The sequence below is a fragment of the Coptis chinensis genome, chromosome 6, assembly GCF_015680905.1.
Source record: "Coptis chinensis isolate HL-2020 chromosome 6, ASM1568090v1, whole genome shotgun sequence".
Lineage (NCBI taxonomy): Eukaryota > Viridiplantae > Streptophyta > Magnoliopsida > Ranunculales > Ranunculaceae > Coptis > Coptis chinensis.
This window is the reverse complement of record NC_141461.1, coordinates 67,775,755-67,795,931: the sequence shown is the minus strand read 5'-3', so window position 1 is coordinate 67,795,931 and position 20,177 is coordinate 67,775,755. Positions and strand designations below refer to the sequence as shown.

Genomic DNA, 20,177 nt, shown 5'->3' with positions numbered 1-20,177 from the left:
TTTTGTGAGGGATTCAATGGCTGAAAATTATTAGCATAAGTTTTTAGATTTGATTTAGCAAGATTTTCTTATTGGAGTCGTATAAAATTTCATCTATATGTTAATTGACTTATTAGAGTTGTGTTGTATTATGAAACTTCATTCTTATAATTTAAGAGTGTCCACGTGGCATATCTATGTCTCAAGAATGCGCCACCTAGAAAAGAGATTGTCCACATAAAATATATTCTGTTTTAATATAGAGAGAAGTGATAGTAGAAGTAGATGTACAACACCAACAAGACTTGCTACAATGTATAAAGCTCTCATGTCCTAATGTCCTATGCAAGGAACCGGAAGAAAAAAATGCCACTTAATACAATATGTATGTATTTGCTCCACTTCCTAAAATACATAAATTTTTTTAGCTACTTTCCTGTATTCCAAATGTCATAACCTGTCAGCGAAGCGAACTCTTGTGTTAGGGGTAAGAAAAAAGTTACGTGTATGTGGCAGCCATAAAAAAGAATGCCCGTCCCTTTTCTTCTTCTCCAATTCTTCTTTCCCTATTCTCTCGCACCCCTTACTATTTCTCTCTCCCTCTCCAATGTTTCCTACATACAGTACAATTCAAGAAAACATTCATCTTCTTCATCAATCGTCATTTTTTCTGCTTGAATTCGCATAAAATACACCAAATTACAACCTTCGTCTTCTCACTTCGCTCGCTCACACCCCACTGCTTAGCGGTTTACTAGCTATTAGTTATGTACATATCTTAATTTTTATAAACATCGGAGAGCACATGAGGGCCAAAAAATACATTTGTATTGGCTATGTATTCCATCAGTGATATGCCTCTTTTTTAACGCAACTCTCTTTCTCCTTCCCTTTTCGTCTCTCTTTTCTGTCTTCTTGAGTCTCTCATTTTCCCTGCTCGTTCTCTTACTAGTTTTACCGTCATTTGAAATCAAACAAGAACGCTTTCAAATCTAATGAGAAGTATCGTTACAATTCAGGGTTTCAGAGATTGACAGTCTAACAAGATGTATCGTTGCAAATCGTGGTATACTAATTTGAATCCTTTAGCAGTGTCATAACATAGTAAATATCGTAAACAGTGGAAGCTAATAACAAATACAGCCTGAAAATATGATTACTAAACTTGCACAAATTTAACATAATTCTAGGACTCTAAGTCTCTAACAGTTATGGTTCACCACAATAAGTTGCTGGGGACAAAAGCATACAAAACAGTATACAATTCGAAGGAAGGGTGTCATTATTGCCCAAAATATATATATATCTGCCCAAAAAACACCTAATATATTCTTCCACTAATTACAGCAAGCTTTTGTTTTGGATAATCTCGCTATATTCTTCTTGAACTACTTGAAAACTTTGTTCCTCGACCCACCCCTGAACCTGCACCACATTAACAAACTTATTACAAATCCATAACCAATTGCACTACACATGAGGCCTTCACCAAATAGCATACAGGTCAGTATTTTACATCTGAAAGGAGTTCAGGTTAAGCCCTGACACACTATTGAGTTGGACAATCGAAAATCAACCAATGAAATTCAAAACAAAACGGATGGAAAAAAACCACTTGGTGAATCTACAAAATCAAACTCACCTGGGAAATGTTGCTGGTTTGCATTTGCTGGAACCCTCATTTGGATTAAGTGAAGCTAATTGATTTACCAATCCATCATATTTAACCGTTGAATCGAATAATGCTTTGGGCAATGATTCATCTTCCTCTGCATCATAGTAACACCCACGACTCTTTGCATCCAATACTAGTTTCTTCCAAACTGAATCACTGTTTATTAAGGTTCGTTCATTACCCAAAATCCAAAAACAGAACCTGCATATGCAAATAAATCAAACACAACTTTATTAACACTAGGTGTAAATTTTATATTCCAAAAAAAAATTGGAAGAAAGTTTTAAGCATTTGCACCTTGCCCTTGTGATAGCGACATTTGTCCTTTGACAATTTGAAAGGAAGCCCACAGAACCATTTCCATTAGATCTTACAGTGGAGATTATTATCACATCCTCCTCACCTCCTTGAAACCCATCAACGGAGCGTACACTCACGGAGAAGTTACTTCGCATTTCATATTGGCCTCCAAGTTTCTCTTTAATAGCAGAAACTTGACCCTTGTATGGGGATATGACACCGACACTAAGCATCTCAACCGAATCAGCTGATGCTGCAACAACATAGATACTTGTTATCGCTCAATCTATAACTAGAATCATTGCATAGCAGTGTGCATGAGCGGAGCAGAGGTGGAGAACAGAGAGGGAGTGAGAGAGAGCTGGGTATGGGTGAAGAAGGAGGGGGGAGGGGATAAACCAAACTACAATATGCCCGTCCTCCCTTCCGAACAAGAGTTCACTACCGCTGACAGATTAAAAATGCAATAAAAGAACATAATTTTCATGAGTTACTGAGCACGTTTCGACTGATATATGGATCAAATTGGTACGTAAAGTGGTGTATAGTGAGGCTAGCAAATTATATGAAAGAAGTAGATTAGCTAGCCAGTAGCAGCAGTAGTCAAAAATGTTTGATTAACATTGAATGGCATACATCTATACATCTATGAAGTATAAACCAGCACCGCCCCAGGGGTGTTTCAATTCTCCCCCAATAATTAAAAAGAGACTCAATTGAAAAAGGTACACAACGGATCAAGCAATTCAACAATCAATCATTTTAACAAAATACATCAAAATAAGATCATGTAAATCAAATTAGTCTGAAAACAAGTAGCAATAAGTTTACCTTGGTAGAGCCTTGCCACTATCTCTGAAACTGCAGCAACCTCTGCCATATTTCTAAGGCTATGGCCGTTGTAGTATTCATCCTTCCCAAAGGAAACATTTATAAAAGAATAAGAGCCATACATATTTCCATGAAGCAAATGTTTTTTGTAATTTTCAGCTTTGACATTAGGAGCATCGGCAATCTGTTTTCCATAGAACTCGGAATTTGGAAACAAGCTTATGGATGGGTGCATTCTATATTGAATATTGAGCAGGTGCTTTTTATGACCAAGTGATACCAGCCTCTCAAACAAGCTTCTTCCAAATCCTGCCTCCTCAGATATCTAAAGACAATGAAATAAATTAAATTGCCAAGAAATAATAGTATTCAACTAGACAAGAGATAAAAAGAGAACAAAAGAGAATATATATATAACAAAAGAGAATATATATATAATATATATATATATATATATATATATATATATATATATAACCTTGCTCATAACCATTGCAGGCAATTGACGTTCATCCCCTACGAGTATCGCATGGCGTAGAGAAGGAAGTTGAAGAGGAATGGTAGATTCACATTCTTTCAGTTGAGCAGCTTCATCAATAACTATTGGGGATTATACCAATACCAATCGGTTCCCCCACTACACAGATAACTTGTATATGAACTCAATTCAGCTCCGGACAAAATCTAAATATCAACTACAACCTATACTAACATGCCCAACTCGCTAAACAACTATTAACAACATATAATAATGTAAAGCAGTAAAAGCAAACCACAACACAAAGATTTACCGTGGTTCGGCCAATGATGCCTACTTCCACAAGAGCCAGTTCTTTATAAAGTGGGAAGGAAGATTACAATCTCTCCTTTCAGTCTCTCATCTTACTAGATCACTCTTATCTCTTTTCTGAGGGGTTGTATCTCTCAGAAAAGGTTATCTCTCAATCTTGATAGCTTTCAAGATTGGGTTTCTCTCTCTTTGTTTTAGTCTGGATTCCAATCCTTCTGACTTGTTAGGTTAGGTTTTCCAAAACCTTGATTTTTGGTTTTTATCTCCAAAAACCAAATTTCGGTAATCTTGAGCAAAGGCCCACGAATTTAGACTCACGGCGCTGCCCTTTGGAGCGCGGGCGCAATATATTGAGTCCGGCGCTGGTCGCGCTTCATATGAATTACGGTCGCTACTTAGCATATCGAACTGAAGCGGGTGCTTCTATCCGAAGGAAGCCTTCGACATGTCGCGATGCCGAATTAAGCCCGTTTTTCTCCAACTCGTTTTTCTCCCTCATGTGAGGGATAACTCCACAATCTCCCCTCGAGCGGTGGGGGATACCTCCATGCAATTGCCAAATCAATGGAGAGTCTCTACCATTCGCGCGGTAGCACAACAAATATCAAACTTACCTTTCGGTAAGACTTTGGTCATCATATCCGACCCGTTCTTGTCGGTATGGATCTTCTCGATACACAAATGCTTGTCTTCGAAAGTACTTCTCTAATCCAATGATAACGCATATGTATGTGCTTGGATTAGAATGAAAACTTCGGATTCTTGCTCAAGTGAATGGCGCCTCGACTATCACATAGAACTACAAACGTTTTACGCTTTAGTCCTAGTTAGGTGAAGAACCTCTTCATCCATAGCATCTCTTTACAACACTCGGCTGGCTGCAATATACTTTCTTACAGAAGTGGAGAGGGCAACACACTTTTGCAACTTAGATTGCCAAGAAACCGCTCCCCCGCAGAAAAGTAACCGGGATAACCGGAGGTGGACTTCATCGAGTCAACATCACCGCCATGTCTACATCATCGGTGTAGCCTTTAAGTAAGGGCTTACTTCCACCAAAGCACAAACATGATTTGGAAGTGCCTTTGAGATATCTTAATATCCACTTAACACCTTCCCAATGCTCCCGACCGGTTTGATGTAAATTTGCTTACAACACCAACGGCGAAGCAATATCCGGTCTAGTACACACCATGGCATACATCAAACCCCATCGCGGATGCATAAGGAATCTTTTTCCATCCGACTCGCTTTCATGCTCACCCTTAGGACACATCTCTTTTTGGTCATGCGGAACCGGCCACCAAGCGGACAACTAACGGCTTCGCTTGATCCATGTTGAATCTCTTCAACACCTTTCTCAATGTAGCTTTCTTGAGAAAGCCATAACTTCCCACTCTTTTCTCACACGAGTGATCCGCGATCCCAAGTATCTGCTTTGCTTGACCCAAATCCTTCATCTCAAAAAGGACTTACTCAAGTCTTTCTTTAGTTTGGATATCTTGTTGATGTTTGGGCCAACTATCAACATATCATCCACATACAAAGAATAGCACTATGAAATCCCCATCCGGAAATCTCTCAACAAACGCCTGAATGATCGAAGCGGACTTCTTGTATCCTTGCTTCACCATAAAGGAGTCAAACTTTATGTACCAATTGTCTTGGTGCTTGCTTGAACCCATACAAGCTCTTTATCAACTTGCATACTAGGTGCTCCTTGCCTTTGACCTCAAACCCTCGGGTCGGTCCATGTAGACATCTTCTTCAAGGTCTCCATGAAGAAAAGTTGTCTTAACATCTAGCTGCTTTCAACCTCTAGGTTCATACTTGCGGCCATACCCAATACCACCCGGATAGAAGTCATCTTCACTACAGGAGAAAATCTCATCAAAATCAATCCCTTTCCTTTGACCGGATCCTTTCCGCAACAAAGGCGAGCTTTGTGCCTCAGGGTGAGGATTGTTCTCCTCATGATTGACTTTGTATATCCACTTATTCTTGAGAACTTTTCTCCCCGCTGGTTTCTCAACTAACTTCATAAGTGTGATTCTTATGCAAAGAATCCATCTCGTCATGCATGGCCTTCAACCACTTTTCTTTGTCTGCGTACGCTTCAAGTGCCTCTTGATAGTACATAGGTTCTCCACCATCCGATAGTAAACGCGACGTGTGGGTGGATACCGTTGAAGCTAGTCTCCTCTGTCGGACCTCCTTGCCCCATCTGGCTGGTGCCTCGGGAGGATGCACTTACTTTTGCTCGGTGGTGGTTCATGCATCTCATCTGCATCTTCTATACCAATAGGTTCTATCCCATCATGAGCAATAGGATTCTCATCATGAGCTTCAAACTCATGGTTCTCTGCATTCTCAATGCCTTCATGCGTTCCACGATAGGAACTTACGGTTCAATCAACAAGATCATTGGTGAAAGCCTGTAGCTTCTCACCCTCCTCAAAGTCTGCTATGGTTTGGTCTTCTAAGAACACAACATCCCGACTTCGGATTACCTTCTTGTTAATCGGATCATAGAGTTTGTAACCAAACTTTTCATCTCCATAACCCAGAAAAATGCACTGCTTGGCTTTGTCATCAAGCTTGGATCTCATCGCTTCGAATATGCACAAATGCCCTGCACCCAAATACCCTCAAGTATCCATAATCAATATCTCTGCCTGACCATACTCTCTCTGGATAATCACTATTCAGAGGCTTTGCCGGCGACAGGTTGATCACATGCACGGCTGTACACATTGCTTCTACCCAGTAGCTTCTAGGTAGCTTAGAGTTAGATAGTATACATCTCATCCTCTACAATGGTGCGGTTTATTCTCTCTGCTATTCCATTACATTTGCGGTGTCTTGGGAACGGTGCGCTCATGGCGAATCCCATGACTCGGCAATACTCTTCAAATGGCCCAATGTACTCACCCCATTATCCGGCGAATACACTTTAACAACTTCCCAGTCTCTTTCCACCATGCCGTGGAATTTCTCAAACACGCCAAGTACTTCATCCTTGGTCTTCGGGACTATAGGCCCATATCTTTCTTGATGCATCATCAATGAATGTCAAAAGTCTGAAGCTCCCCCGGTGGGACTTCACTCTCATAGGACCACATAAGTCCGTATTGCACTAGTTCAAGGACGGTGTCCTTTCGTCGCGAGACGGGAATCTTTGGAAAGACACCTGTGTTGCTTTCCTACCAAAACGCGATGAGTACATGTATCTAAATGTGTACCTTTAATGTCCGGCACGACCTTTTGCTTAGCAAGAACTTCCATCCCTTTTATGCCCATGTGACCGCGGTCTCTTGTGCCACAGATTCGGATGAAGCTTCTTCTTCGCGCGTTAAACTACGCTTTACACAAACTAGCTTGTGTTTTGTAAAGAGAACAAGTTTTCTTTCCTCTGGCTGCTACAATGGAACCTCTGCTCAGTTTCCATACCCCGTTACTAAACGAGTTTACAAAGCCATCGTCATCCAATTTCCCAAACAAAATTAGGCTTAACCGTATGTCGGGGACATGTCTTACATCCTTGAGTGTCAAGGTGTAGCCAACATTGGTTTCTATATGAACATCTCCAATGCCTATAATCTTGAGACTCCATTTACCCATCCTTACTTCACCATATTCACCACGGTTGTAGGTAGTGAAGAATCTCTGTCGCGGTGTGGCGTGATAGGATGCTCCTCATATCTATCACCCACTCGATCTCGACATGAGGTACTAAGGCGGACACACCACAATCGACGACCTAATTCCACTAGGTTCGCCGACTAGTGCGGTAGTATCTCTGCTGTGTTTCCCGTCCTCCGCACCACCATGTCTTCATGTACACCGCGGTTATTCTTCTCATCCCTCTTCATTGTTCCGCAGACTCATATCCGAAGTGGCCTTTGGTGGCACAATAGTAACATTGCCTCTCGACCTTAGGAGTTCTAGCTTCACCCCTAGATTTATACGTCATCACCTCCTAGAACGAGATGGTTTTACGTTTCGACCTCTCCCCTGTTTCTCTCGTGAAAGGATCTCGAGGTGAGAAGAGTGCTTCTTGCACTCCTTCTAGTCTCCTCATTCAACAAAGACGTGGTAGCCATCTCCATGGTAACAATTTCATCCTTGGCTGCCCGCAGGTAGAAACCGCTAATGTCTCCCCAACTTTCGGGTAGAGCCTAATAGAAACAAAGCCTCAACTTCGTCTCCCAAATTGATCTTTATCAAATGTATCGATTGATGATATTCTCAGACTTCATTAAGATGCTCGGACATTGAAGAACTTTCTTGGTACTTCATGTGCGCAAACTTCTTAACGACTAGCACTTTGTTTCCACCCGACTTCCTCTCATACAGTCTTGAGTTTCTTCCACGGTGAAGGTCAGTAGTCTCTTAAGGGCACATGGTGAAAGACATCGCCGTCAATCCATTGTCGAATATATCCAATCGGCTTTTTGTCAAGCTTTTTCCACTTCGGCCCCATCGATCTTTTTCGGTTTTACTCCTCATTCTCAATGGGAAGTGTCAAGTCCTTGCGATAGCAAGTCTTCCATCTTGGCTTTCCAGATGGTGTAGTTCTTCCTATTCAGACTCATCATGCGAGTGTTCACTGAATGGTCCATCTCTACAAGTTATTTAACCTCAAATCTTCTCTCAGGAATTTCGTCAAACACCTTCTGACCAAGATTCGGATAACACCCTAGGCTATTCAAACCAAGGCTCTGATACCACTTGTTGGGGATTATACCAATACTAATCGGTTCCCCCACTACACAGATAACTTGTATATGAACTCAATTCAACTCCGGACAAAATCTAAATATCAACTACAACCTATACTAACATACCCAACTCATTAAAACAACTATTAACAAATGGATAATAATGTAAAAAGCAATAAAAGCAAACCACAACACAAAGATTTTACCGTGGTTCGCCAATGATGCCTACTTCCACAAGAGCCAATTCTTTATAAAGTGGGAAGGAATATTACAATCTCTCCTTTCAAATCTCTCCCTTACTAGATCACTCTTATCTCTTTCTGGGGTTGTATCTGTAAAGGTTATCTCAATCTTGATAGCTTTTCAAGATTGGGTTTCTCTCTTTTTTTTAGTCCGGATTCCAATCCTTCTGACTTGTTAGGTTAGGTTTTCCAAAACCTTGATTTTTGGTTTTTATCTCCAAAAACCAAATTTCGCGGGTACTGTAGCAAAGGCCCACGAAATTAGACCTGGGCGCGGGCGCCCCCTTTGAGCGCGGGTGTGCTCAACGTACTGGAGTCTGGCAGCGGGTCGTCGGCGCATATCTTGGAACTGGCCTGGTCGCCTTATCCGAAAGCGCGGCCTCGACATGTCTGTCGATGCGAATTAAGCCCGTTTCTCTCCAGCTCTGTTTTCTCTCCTCATGTGAGGGATAACTCCAACAATAACCAATAGCTCAAATGGTTGTACCTCGTAAAGATTAGCGGAACTTGAAGATGTGCAGAAAACAAGGCAAGCATTTTCTAAGCAGAATGTTCTGATCAAGCCTTTGTCAAAGAAGTTTGGAACAGAAAACTCCTGACGAATGGACTCGAGAACTACAAGGCATTCCTTGCTGTTATTAATAAACATGGAAACAGAACTTCTGCTAGACATGCAGTTTAAATCTTCATAGCAGTCACATATCTTCTCAAGATCATCAATCTGGTTGAGAGTATCACCACATAACGACGTCTTCAACAATGTAAGTAACTTGAGGAGTTTTTTAATCTTGTCAACAACTGTTACAGAAATGAAAGTAGGAAGAAGGTGGGTGCACAAACTTCGTATGCAATGCTTCAGTCTCTTCGTGATACATTTAAACTGTTCTTTTAAAAACTCCAAGAATGTTAGAGCTACAACAAATGTTTCTTCCTTCAAGTACAGACCGTACTGCGCACTCGGGTCTTCTAGCAACAATGCTAAGGAATTTAGTTGCTGAGTCCAACCAGTGAGTGGGGCAAAACACTCTGCAAGCCTGTCCACACGATAGTCAAGAAATATAACGGAAAGGTGATCATGGTCGTCATCTATTTTCATGCGTCCTTCCTTTCCAAATAACACTATATCTCCAATTTTATATTGGTCGTGTTGATTCGACTCCGTAACTAGTTTCAGGAGACGCGAGGCTACCTCAACAATAGCAATGTTAGTTGGCGCACATGTAAGAGTTCTGCAATTCATCCTCAGAAGTACCGAAAGCATTATACTAGTTGTCTTTGTTTTCCCAGTCCCAGGAGGGCCCCATATAAGTCTAATTGAATTTGTGTGAGTACATTGGCTAGTTTCAATAGAGGTTAAGACTGCATCCATTTGTGAATCATTCAGATTCATCGAGTGCAAATCAACCTTAATGATGCCTTGTCTCAGACTACGGATTTGTTGAGAAGAACAGATATCACACCTATCCCCTGCCTGCCAAAAACAAATACTACATAAGAAATATATATAGGATAATCATTTAATTGAATCAGCATATAACGAGAACAATCAAAATTTGATCAAAAGTTTATACTGCAAAATAAGGATTGAATCTTACTTTGGAATCCTCATTCAACACCTCCTTAATTATTTTCACATTTTCCCCATCATTGAGTGCTCTCCAAATGCGAATATTTGTTGTCATGTTTACCAAAAATGTTGCATATGGAATCCGTATCTCCTGTTGGCGCTCATTGGTCAAGATAGGCTTTGAGCTGAGAATTCTGAATGCATCCCGGTTATTTTAATCTCCCGTACTTACAACCACAGCAGGGAGATAGCATCTTGGAGATCTATTCAAATCGTCAATGCGCTTTGGTCTCACGTCCGATAAAGCAATCACATCCCATGCTTGGGGTTCATAAGAATCCCTATTGTTATTCACATCGCTATCTGTAACAAATTTTACATTGTACAATAACCTGTTGGGTGGCTTGTACTCCCTACGTTTCTTAATAGATAATATTATACAAGTAGGCGAATGAAACATTCCTAACAAGCTCGAGCGCAAACCAGAATGTGTTTCCTCAATAAGAGGGTCCTTGAAAGATTCAAAATACTGCTTAACTGAAGTGAAGGTCTCAGGAATCTCGTCCACCTGCAAAATCATGCATTAGTACATATGAATGTACGAGTATTCGACAACAGTGCAGAAATATAAATATCCACATTTATATTTCATTTTAAAGTATGTTCACTAATTTATTTAATTTCAATATAATATATAAATAAATTAGAAGAACTAGCTTGTTAATTTGTCCAAGTACTCTAATGTATGCCAGGATCAAAAAATGAAAAATGAAAAAAGAAAAAGAAGAAGGTAAACCATTTTGTGGTAGAAAGGTACAGTATATAGCTAGAGAGGGAGAGAAACTATACCTTGTCTTTGTAAAGCTTTTCATTGAGAATGGCTGCAAGTGTCCAAGATAACACATTACGAGTTAAGCTCGGTAAATCTTTTTCTTTCCTGATTTCACTATCCGTTTTCAACTTCTGAAATTCTGTTATCAGATCCCTGCATGAAAACCATATAGAGGTAAACGTACGTTGAGTCTACCTGCGAAGCTAAAAATTAAAAACTACACTTTGATCATACAAGTTATATTTGGAATATGTTGTTCAACTAATTAATTAAATCTGCAAATGCAAGTAGTTGTTAATATGAAAGCCTCTTGGGGAATTGGATCCTCTGTCCAATAAATTTTTTTTTATCTCCAAGTGCAATCTTGTGATCTACATGTATATATACCAAGCTAAGTGAAGCTATTTGCCATGCACACAAAAAAAAAAAAAAAAAAAAAAAAAAAGTAATAGAAGGTATACTTCAATGCTATAGCATTAGTTGATGAACCAGTAGGAAAAACACTGTATTCAACTTCAACCAGTTTATCCATTTTCTTTCCAGTTCGTTCTGTTATTGAGTTATTAGGAAATGAAACCTTGTTATATATTTCTCTATGCATTACAATATTATATATGGGGCCTGAACCCCACAGTGCTCAAAGGCACGACACGTATCCAACAGAGTCGAACAAAGCAAAAAAAAAAAAAACAAAAAAAGAGTACCACGTTTCTTCCTCCCTCCGCTACCGATTCTCCTTTGCTACCCCAACAAAAGATAAAGAAATGATGTTGACTTTGTCAATCCAAAATTTAGTGGAATTTAGAAACACCCTTATCTTATTTCTACAATAATATTCTTAACCAAAAACTTTACAAAGACAAGGTCTCCTTTTCTGTCCATCACTCATTTCTTACTAGCAAGCTATACTTTCTAAGTAGAATGATTAAAGATAAGTGTAAATGATTTATGGGATTATTGTTATCTGGGGAAACAATGTGAAACTAAGACGGTTGCTTGATTGAATTATGCTGGTGAATGACTTTTATTTTTAGTTTTAGTATTACTGGAATCAATCACCCTTTGAATCTCTTTTATTCTACAATCATTTAATACTTGTTTTTAACATATTTAGTTTATTCTACTCCTAATGTTACTAATCTTAGGAAACTTTTCCTAAAACACATTTCAATTTATTTTTTCAATGAAGAAAACATTGCAAATTTCCAAGAGAAGTTCACAATAGTAAGATAAAAGCAAAAAGAGAAGTTGAATTCCTTGAAGAGTACTATTATCTGTGATATTATACAAAGCAGTGGAACACTTCGATGTGCTCTAATAATTCATCTGCTTTTGATGAATTTCTTTCAAGTTTGCTTCCTCTACTTGCCAAAACACAAAAAAAGTTTGCCTTCCTCCTTTTCTCATTCGGTTCTGTTTTTAACTTTTTTTAAAGGCAAATGAGGAGTCAAAAGCAGATGTTGGGTTTAATCTCTTTCATCAAAAAATCTTTACATAAAACCTCCCAATATGAACAAACTAACAAAACACCCCTCATTTCTAAAACAAAATAAACTGACAAAAATACCCCGAAAACTATCCCAAGTCCCAACACCACCGTAAACAAATTAGGGCTGGCAATAGATCGGGTAAGAACCAATATCCGCTCTAGTCCAAACCAATAAAAGCGGGTCTGGAATAGGTAATTAGCATTTTGAACCGATTCTGGGCTTGAAAATCAGAACCGGACTTTTATTGGATTGGATCTGGATTAAGTTTTGATCGAACCATTTTGGACCCGATCCGGTTGAAATGAGGTTAAAAACTTAAAATTATTCTTGCCGTATATTCCCATTTCCTTCTCAATTTTGCATTATTTTTTAACATAATAAAAAAGATTGTTTTATCTAAAGAAAAATCTTCTCTTACAAATTTAGATTTCAAATCATCTATCACGCCCATTCAAACCACAAATCATGCAATTAAGATTTGAATTCCTAACTATTTAGTGTATATTCCAAAAAAATCAAAAGGGAATAATATCTTGCCAAGGTGAATTCTCTATAATCATCTATATATACTTCATTCTTTATTGCTACTATCACAAGAAATTAGCATACAATCCAACGTTTTCTTAATGTAAGCCTCTTAGATTTCATATATTTTAGATACATTATTTTTAATTATTATTTTAGATCATTTTTTTTTTTTTTGGTAAGCCTGTTTTAAATGAGATCAGTAACTCTTTGATCTTTGGGGATTCGAGCCCCGCACCTCACTGTATCATCACCCAAAGGTTTTACCGACTTTGCTAGTCGGCACCTGCATTATTATTATTATTATTATTATTATTTTAGATCATATTGATAGATATACTAATTTATATTACTTTTGACTCGTTTGGTGCAGAGAGTGAAGTTATGAGTAATCCTATTCCCATTGTTGAGAATGTCGCCCCTGCTGAAGTTTCATCTCCACCATCTGGAGTGAAAAGGAAGCTAAGGTCAAAAGTGTGGCAGGATTTTGACAAGAAAAAATCATCGGAAGGTAAAGACATTGCTACTTGTAAGCATTGTAGGAAGGAGTTTACTGCATCTAATGAAAATGGTACTAGTCATCTAGCAAAACACTTGAAGTCATGTCCTAGAATGAAAAACAAAGATGTGTTTTAGCCATTGATTTTTGCTAATAAGGATATCCATGATGGAACTCATGCTATTAAAACATTCAAGTTTGATCAAAGTCGAAGCCGACTTGATCTAGCACGAATGATAACAAAGCATGAGTATCCATTTTCAATGGTTGATCATGAATTTTTCCGTATTTTCATAAATAATCTTCAGCCACTGTTCAAACTTGTTACAAGAAACACAATCAAGAGTGATATTCTTACAATATATAGAGAAGAGAAAGAAAAGCTTTACAATTTTTTTGATTATTTTTCTGGTAGAGTCAGCTTTACTACTGATTTATGGACTTTAGAAACACAAGATGCATATCTTTGTTTGACTGCCCATTTCATAGATAACAATTGGAACTTGCAAAAAAAGATTTTAAGTTTTGTGTTTATGGAAGCGTCTCACACATCTGATGAGATATCAAGGGTTGTCATGGCATGCTTGCTAGATTGGAATGTGGATAAAAAGGTTAACACTATTACTGTTGATAATGCATCTAATAATGATGCAATGTTAACCAAGATTAGAGCCATGCTTAATCGTGATTAGTTGTTAGTCCTTGGAGGAAAGTTTTTACATGTACGTTGTACCACTCACATTCTTAATCTTATTGTCAAAGATGGTTTATCTGTTATTGGGTCTGCACTCTCTAAGATTAGAGAGAGTTGCAAGTTTGTGAAGGGAACACCACAAAGAAAACTCAAATGGAAATCTGCAGTCGACCAAGTGAAGGTAGCAACAACAAAACAGATTTGCCTAGATGTTCCAACCAGGTGGAATTCGACCTATAAAATGCTTAAACGTGCATTGATGTATCAAGATGCATTCTGTCGATTGGAATAGCGGGAGTCCGACTTTTTAACGAACCCAAGCAAAGAAGATTGGGAAATGGCTAAGGTGATTTCTGGATGTTTGAAGGTGTTCTATGATTCGACAAAGACTCTTTCAGGTATATGGTTCAATAACTACTAATTCTTATTAACTAGACTATTTTTTTTTCTTTTACATGATTCTAGTTTTAGTTTTATCTCTTGGATGTTTCAAGTTAGTAATGAATTATTTGATATACATGCACTGATTATCCCACCGCAAATATGTATTTTGCTTAAGTATGTGAAATTCATGTGAACTTGCTTCAATGGCTAAATCATGAAGATGTATTGGTGATTCTGATGGCGGAGAAAATGTATGAAAAATTTAAGAAGTATTGGTCTGTTTGTAGTTTGCTTTTAGCTGTTGCAATGGTTTTGGATCCTCGCTTCAAAATGATGTTTGTTCAGTTTTATTATAATCTCATATATGGAGCTGATGATGAGGTTTATGTTAGTCAAATACAAGATACTTTGTTTGACTTATATAACAAGTATGCTTCAGAGTCTAGCTCGAACTCAAGCACTAGTACTCAAGTTTTCCATGGCAGTTCTTCAAGTGAAGCAATGGTAGGGATTAGTAAGGACAAGCTCCAAAGGTTTGAAACATGGTGCCATAATAAGGAGGGTTATGATGGTGCACTACAAAAATCTGAGTTGGAGCAGTATTTGGACGAACCCATATTTCCTGCTAATAGTGAGTTCAAGATACTGAATTGGTGGAAGGTTAATAGTCCAAAGTATCCTATTTTGTCTAAGCTAGCACGTGATGTTCTTACAATTCCTATTTCATCACTCCCATCTGAATCAGCTTTCAGCACTAGTGGCAGGGTGCTCAACGAGTACCATTCTTGCTTGACTCCGGATACATTGCAAGCTCTTATTGTGCACAAGATTGGTTGAATTCGGGTACTGGAGGTATGTATTAATTGCAAAAGTTTAGTATGTCAAATTATATATGATATCAGTTTTCTCAAGTTGGTTTTTTACTTGATAGGTTCTTCCACTGTTCAAATAACACACATGGATGTTGACAACGAAACGGTGGCTTTGATGAACTAGGTTGGTGGGACTTGGACTAGAGTATGGTTTGGAAGTTGCTAATTATAGGAACATCAAGTTTTTTTTTTTCGTGAGCAGGAACAACAAGTTAATAAGCAGGGATGTATGCAGTTCCCAGTTATTTATTAGTTTTTTTTAATAAACAAGAGTGGGCGTAGAGTGCAAGATTGTAAGCTCTTATATTGGCTTTTTATTGAGTAATGAAAATTTCCTTCTTTTATTTATGTGTTGCCTTTTTTATTTCTATGCATTGTTTATATAATTATATTTAGACAAAGAAGGTATTCCACCTGATCACACAGAGATTAATCTCTGCTGGAAAGCAACTAGAAGATGGACATACTTTAGCTGATTACAACATTCAGAAAGAGTCAACTTTGCATTTGGTGTTGAGGTTAAGAGGTGGATTTGCAGAAAGACAAGATGATTTGCAGGAAGTGTTACGCTAGACTGCACCTGAGGGTAGTAAATTGCAGGAAGAAGAAATGTGGTCATAGCAATCAACTGAGGCCCAACTGCCCAAGAAGAAAATTAAGTGAGTTTTGGTCTCTTCTGCGGGGGGACATCTTTAGCTTTTAGGCAGGTCATAAATTGCACTGAATGCCGGAGTGGTTTAGCTTCAGAGCTTGTACTGCTACTTCATTTCCTTCAGTCTAGCTTCAGAGCTTGTACTGCTACTTCATTTCCTTCAGTCTAGCTTCAGAGCTTGTACTGCTACTTTATTTCCTTCAGTCTAGCTTCAGAGCTTGTACTGCTACTTTATTTCCTTCAGTCTGTGGACGTTGTTAGAGTTTTGTAAGTTTGAAACTATATTAATTAAGTAAAACCAATTCATTCTGTCACTACTACAGAAAAGTGCATAGATAGCATGCCAAAAACGCTATCAATTTCATTTGATAGCGTTTACAAAACGTTATTAAAGGCTATGCTATCCTTTTATTAATAGCGTTTTTCTGAACAACGCAATGTATTTGATAAGATTTTGTTTTAAACGCTATTCTTTTAATTGCATTTGTTTTTGGCGCTGTGAATATATCTATAGCGTTTTCATATAAGTGCTATAAATATGATAGCGCTTTATCTTAGCGCAATGTAAATTTTGATATCGTTTTATTATAAGTGCTATAAATATGATAGCGCTTTAGTTTAGCGCAATAAAAATTTTGATAGCGTTTTTATATAAGCGCTATGAATTAATTCAATTGCGTTTTTTTAGGCACTATCCCTATTTCCATAGTTTTTTTTTTCAATTATAAATTTTAGAGACCTATGCACCTGTGCAAATATACATTTTCAGTCGCGCTGAATTATTGTTGTAACCAACTATGCAAATACACTTTAAAATCTAATACACGGTAAACAAAATTAACTTCATTCATTAATAGCTAAAATATAGTATTCAATTCCACTGTACAAGGACAAAACAACAAAAAATGTGATAGTATTCAATTCTGTACAAGGACAAAAAAAAAAAAAAAGTGTGATTCAAGTTTTCACAAAAGTTTCTTTCGGTAAGGAAAGAAAATGCTACAGTCGGCTTACTTCGTGTGGTGATCAGTAAATATTATGTGCTTTGAAGGCCATGCAATTGCGGTCCCTTTAGCATCTCCCACTAATTGCAATTCAGAATTTTCTCTCCAAAGACGTGGTTCTGCGTTCACAACTTCCTCTACCCAAACTTTGGATGCATTATCTCCAAGAGGTACACCATGTACCGGTTTAAAAGGATCGTCACTCTCCCAACGTCCTTTAGCAACTAATTCATATGGAGCCGCCCAATTCAACAATTTGCATTGTCGTCCATGTGACTACATTTCCAAAACAAAAGAATAGTCTTAGGCACATATTACATTACACCATTATACATTAAACCTCTAGATGGGACTTGCCTTATGAAGTTTAACTAATTTCAATATACAAACCATAAGTTAACATCAAATATGACAAACTCTTGCATAAAGAAATATTTTACCTGTAGAAGAGTGGTTGAAGGAGTAGTTTGTAAACCCTGATCATTACTCCCTATGCCTTGACCCTACCCAAACAAAAAAAAGAAAGTCGATTATAATAACAAAAAGGCTAGGGTTAAGTATAATAACTCCTTATGTCCTCTCATGTTTCAAGTTTTGCATGTGGGTGGAGATAATCATATGGTTGCAAACCTGCTTGTGGATTATTGCAGATCGAGAGTTCAACGAAGAAAGGTTATATATATATATATATATATATATATATATATATATATATATATATATATATATATATATATATATATATATATAATCGGAAGAGTAGATGGAGGATTACTTTGTATTCCATGATGCCTCCCTATGTCTTGACCCTACAAATTAAAAAATATATCCATAAGCGGCAGCCTTTTGAAGTGCACAATGAGTTTGCTTGATCGGACCCATACACAACCAACTTGCATATATTCTCCTACCAATCTTCTTAAGCATTCGATCTCTAGCTAGCCAGCCGTTAGTTAGCACAAAATGGCCTCACAAGCATGAACAATTAACATTGCCAAGGAAACAATATCTGATTACACAAAATAAATGAATTAAGATTGCACCACGTTACCTCTCGTGTTCGGTTATACTTCCATCTGTAGGAACGATTGGGGCTTTCTGGATTTTATTAAAACACAAGTACTTCATCAATGTTAAATGAAATATGGAGAATAGTGAACTAAATAATGCAATACATCATGCAATGGCCAACAAGGGAACTAACTAACACGGGGTTTCCATCCAAACTCATCGTAGGCAACGGAAAGTAGCTTCATTTACTGCTGTTGCTCTAATGCAAACCTTGTTGCACCACTATTAACTCCAAAGTGAACTGAAGAAAATATATAAGAGAAATGGAAAGTAGTAGTACAAGAATGGAATACAAAATAATTTCAAACTAAGCTCTATGTTCTGAAACGTAGTCAATAGGTCATCAATAATATCCAATCTATTAATCATCCTACACTAAAATAATAATACTTCCTAAAATCTACTTGCAAAAGAATATTCCAACCGAAACCACATGCTAAGAAATAACTAAAGAAACAAACATACCCAAATAACCCGGCTCTGAACTCAATGGATCGAGTCCAGACTGATCACAAATTTGATTAAGTCGGTTACATTCATTAAGTATGGAGTAGGATCGCTGGAGAGATTTAGGAGAAGGCTAGCTAGACCTAACAGAAGTCGGACCTGATGAGAGTTGGGTAACCAACAAAGAAGACCGAAAGATCGAAGCGCTGGAAATTGTCTTAGGACTGTATGAAGGACAAGAGAATGAGCAGAAGGAGTCAATTAGATACAACTTAACAGACGTGGAGGGAGGAGTGATCGGGAATGAGAGAAAGATCCAGCCAGAGGAAACGCAAGCCAGAACAGAAGAAACACAAGACACAGTGAATAAAGTTGTGGGTTTGAAGGACCAGGGAGTACGAACTCGAGAAACATTACATCCAGGAAACAAGAACATTACTGGAAACGCAGAGAGAGAACAACCACCAACAAATGAAGAGCTCTTGGGCGATGATGATATCGGGCAAAGGGGGAAGATAGTTCGAACTGCAAGTGCAAGTGAAGAACAAGCATTAGAAGCCCAGAGAACTATCGGATCGAAAAGAGGAGAAGGTGGAGGGAAGAACACAAACACATGATTATACCGGACTTCGGCGTGCCCCAACAAGCAACGGCTGCCGACGCTGAAAAAGCCGTTCTTGTGCTTAACGCCAACCGTTTTCTTCTTTGGGTAGAGTTCATCTTTAGCACTGTTCTTTTAGGTGTAGTTTCGTCAAGGGAGTAAACTCCTCTCTAGGAGTTCCAGTTTTGTCACCGGTGTGTTAGTATAGGCGTATTCTGCCGGTCTTTATTCTTTTTAGCGGTGAGTTAGTAGCCGTTAGCCGTGTGAGTAGCCGTTAGTCGTATGCCGACGTCTTATCGCGTAGGAAGTCTTTGTGCAAGAAGCTGCTGTAAAAGCTCTCTCCTTGCTAGCTAGTGGTTGATGAATTCTTGCGGTCGCTCTGCCTACAACTATGCAAATGAATCGGCCTTAGGTTCACCGGTTTTGAGATTGGTGAGTGGGCCCTTGCCTCCCTTCCCGGGTCGATAATTCGGGCTGGAACCGCACCCTGACTTCTTAATGGACTGAAGCGGGAACTTTAAGGTACGGAACTAAGCGCACCTACCTACGGCTTTGAAGCGGGAGTGCCCCACTAAGCAAACTAAACTACGAGCAAACATAGGAGGCCGAGGCCAAGCAAACAACGGGGCATAAGCAAGGATCTGAAGTCACTTAGTGTGCTTAGAAAGGGACTCGGGATGTGTAACGAAGAGAGAAAGCTTCTATATAGAGGTCTTTATCACGGCACGGATCTGCAGCAAAGAGAGCTCGACCGGACCGGATAGTAAGCTTAAAGCGGTTGATCTAGTTTCCTAAGAGGCAAGGATGGCATCCAGCGGATGAAGCGGCATCCTCCATTTGCGTAGTTTTTGAAATCGTGCGGCTTGCTAACTTCGATGGCGACTCAACTTCACTATTGGTTGGCGTAGGAATATGATTGGTGGAACAGCGAAGCAAGAGTCTTTCTTTGGCGCTTGAGGTCGATCTCCTCCTCGAAGTCTGCGGGATTGTAGCTTTAACGA

General features: G+C 38.6%; 3 protein-coding genes across 3 annotated transcripts; 1 reads left to right on the top strand and 2 right to left on the bottom strand.

Moving 5' to 3' along the window:
* Window positions 1-1,107: 1,107 nt before the first annotated feature.
* Window positions 1,108-10,298, bottom strand: LOC147494089 (helicase sen1-like). Its single transcript, XM_086568026.1, has 8 exons — window positions 10,134-10,298; window positions 9,005-10,009; window positions 8,423-8,426; window positions 3,264-3,385; window positions 2,786-3,110; window positions 1,952-2,207; window positions 1,622-1,855; window positions 1,108-1,404 (listed from the first exon to the last, which is right to left on the bottom strand). Exons 1-8 carry the CDS (start codon window positions 10,218-10,220, stop codon window positions 1,368-1,370), a joined length of 2,070 nt encoding a protein of 689 aa, XP_086424152.1. The 5' UTR covers window positions 10,221-10,298; the 3' UTR covers window positions 1,108-1,367.
* Window positions 10,299-10,307: 9 nt separating this feature from the next.
* On the bottom strand, window positions 10,308-11,502 carry LOC147494088 (uncharacterized). Its single transcript, XM_086568830.1, has 3 exons — window positions 11,399-11,502; window positions 10,955-11,090; window positions 10,308-10,673 (listed from the first exon to the last, which is right to left on the bottom strand). The coding sequence occupies exons 1-3, from the start codon at window positions 11,467-11,469 to the stop codon at window positions 10,320-10,322; spliced, it is 561 nt and encodes a 186-aa protein (XP_086424956.1). The 5' UTR covers window positions 11,470-11,502; the 3' UTR covers window positions 10,308-10,319.
* A 1,834-nt stretch (window positions 11,503-13,336) lies between these two features.
* LOC147494087 (zinc finger BED domain-containing protein RICESLEEPER 3-like) lies at window positions 13,337-15,366 on the top strand. The gene is made up of 4 exons (XM_086568025.1): window positions 13,337-13,523; window positions 14,214-14,326; window positions 14,438-14,543; window positions 14,828-15,366. The coding sequence occupies exons 1-4, from the start codon at window positions 13,337-13,339 to the stop codon at window positions 15,364-15,366; spliced, it is 945 nt and encodes a 314-aa protein (XP_086424151.1).
* The last annotated feature ends 4,811 nt before the right edge of the window (window positions 15,367-20,177 follow it).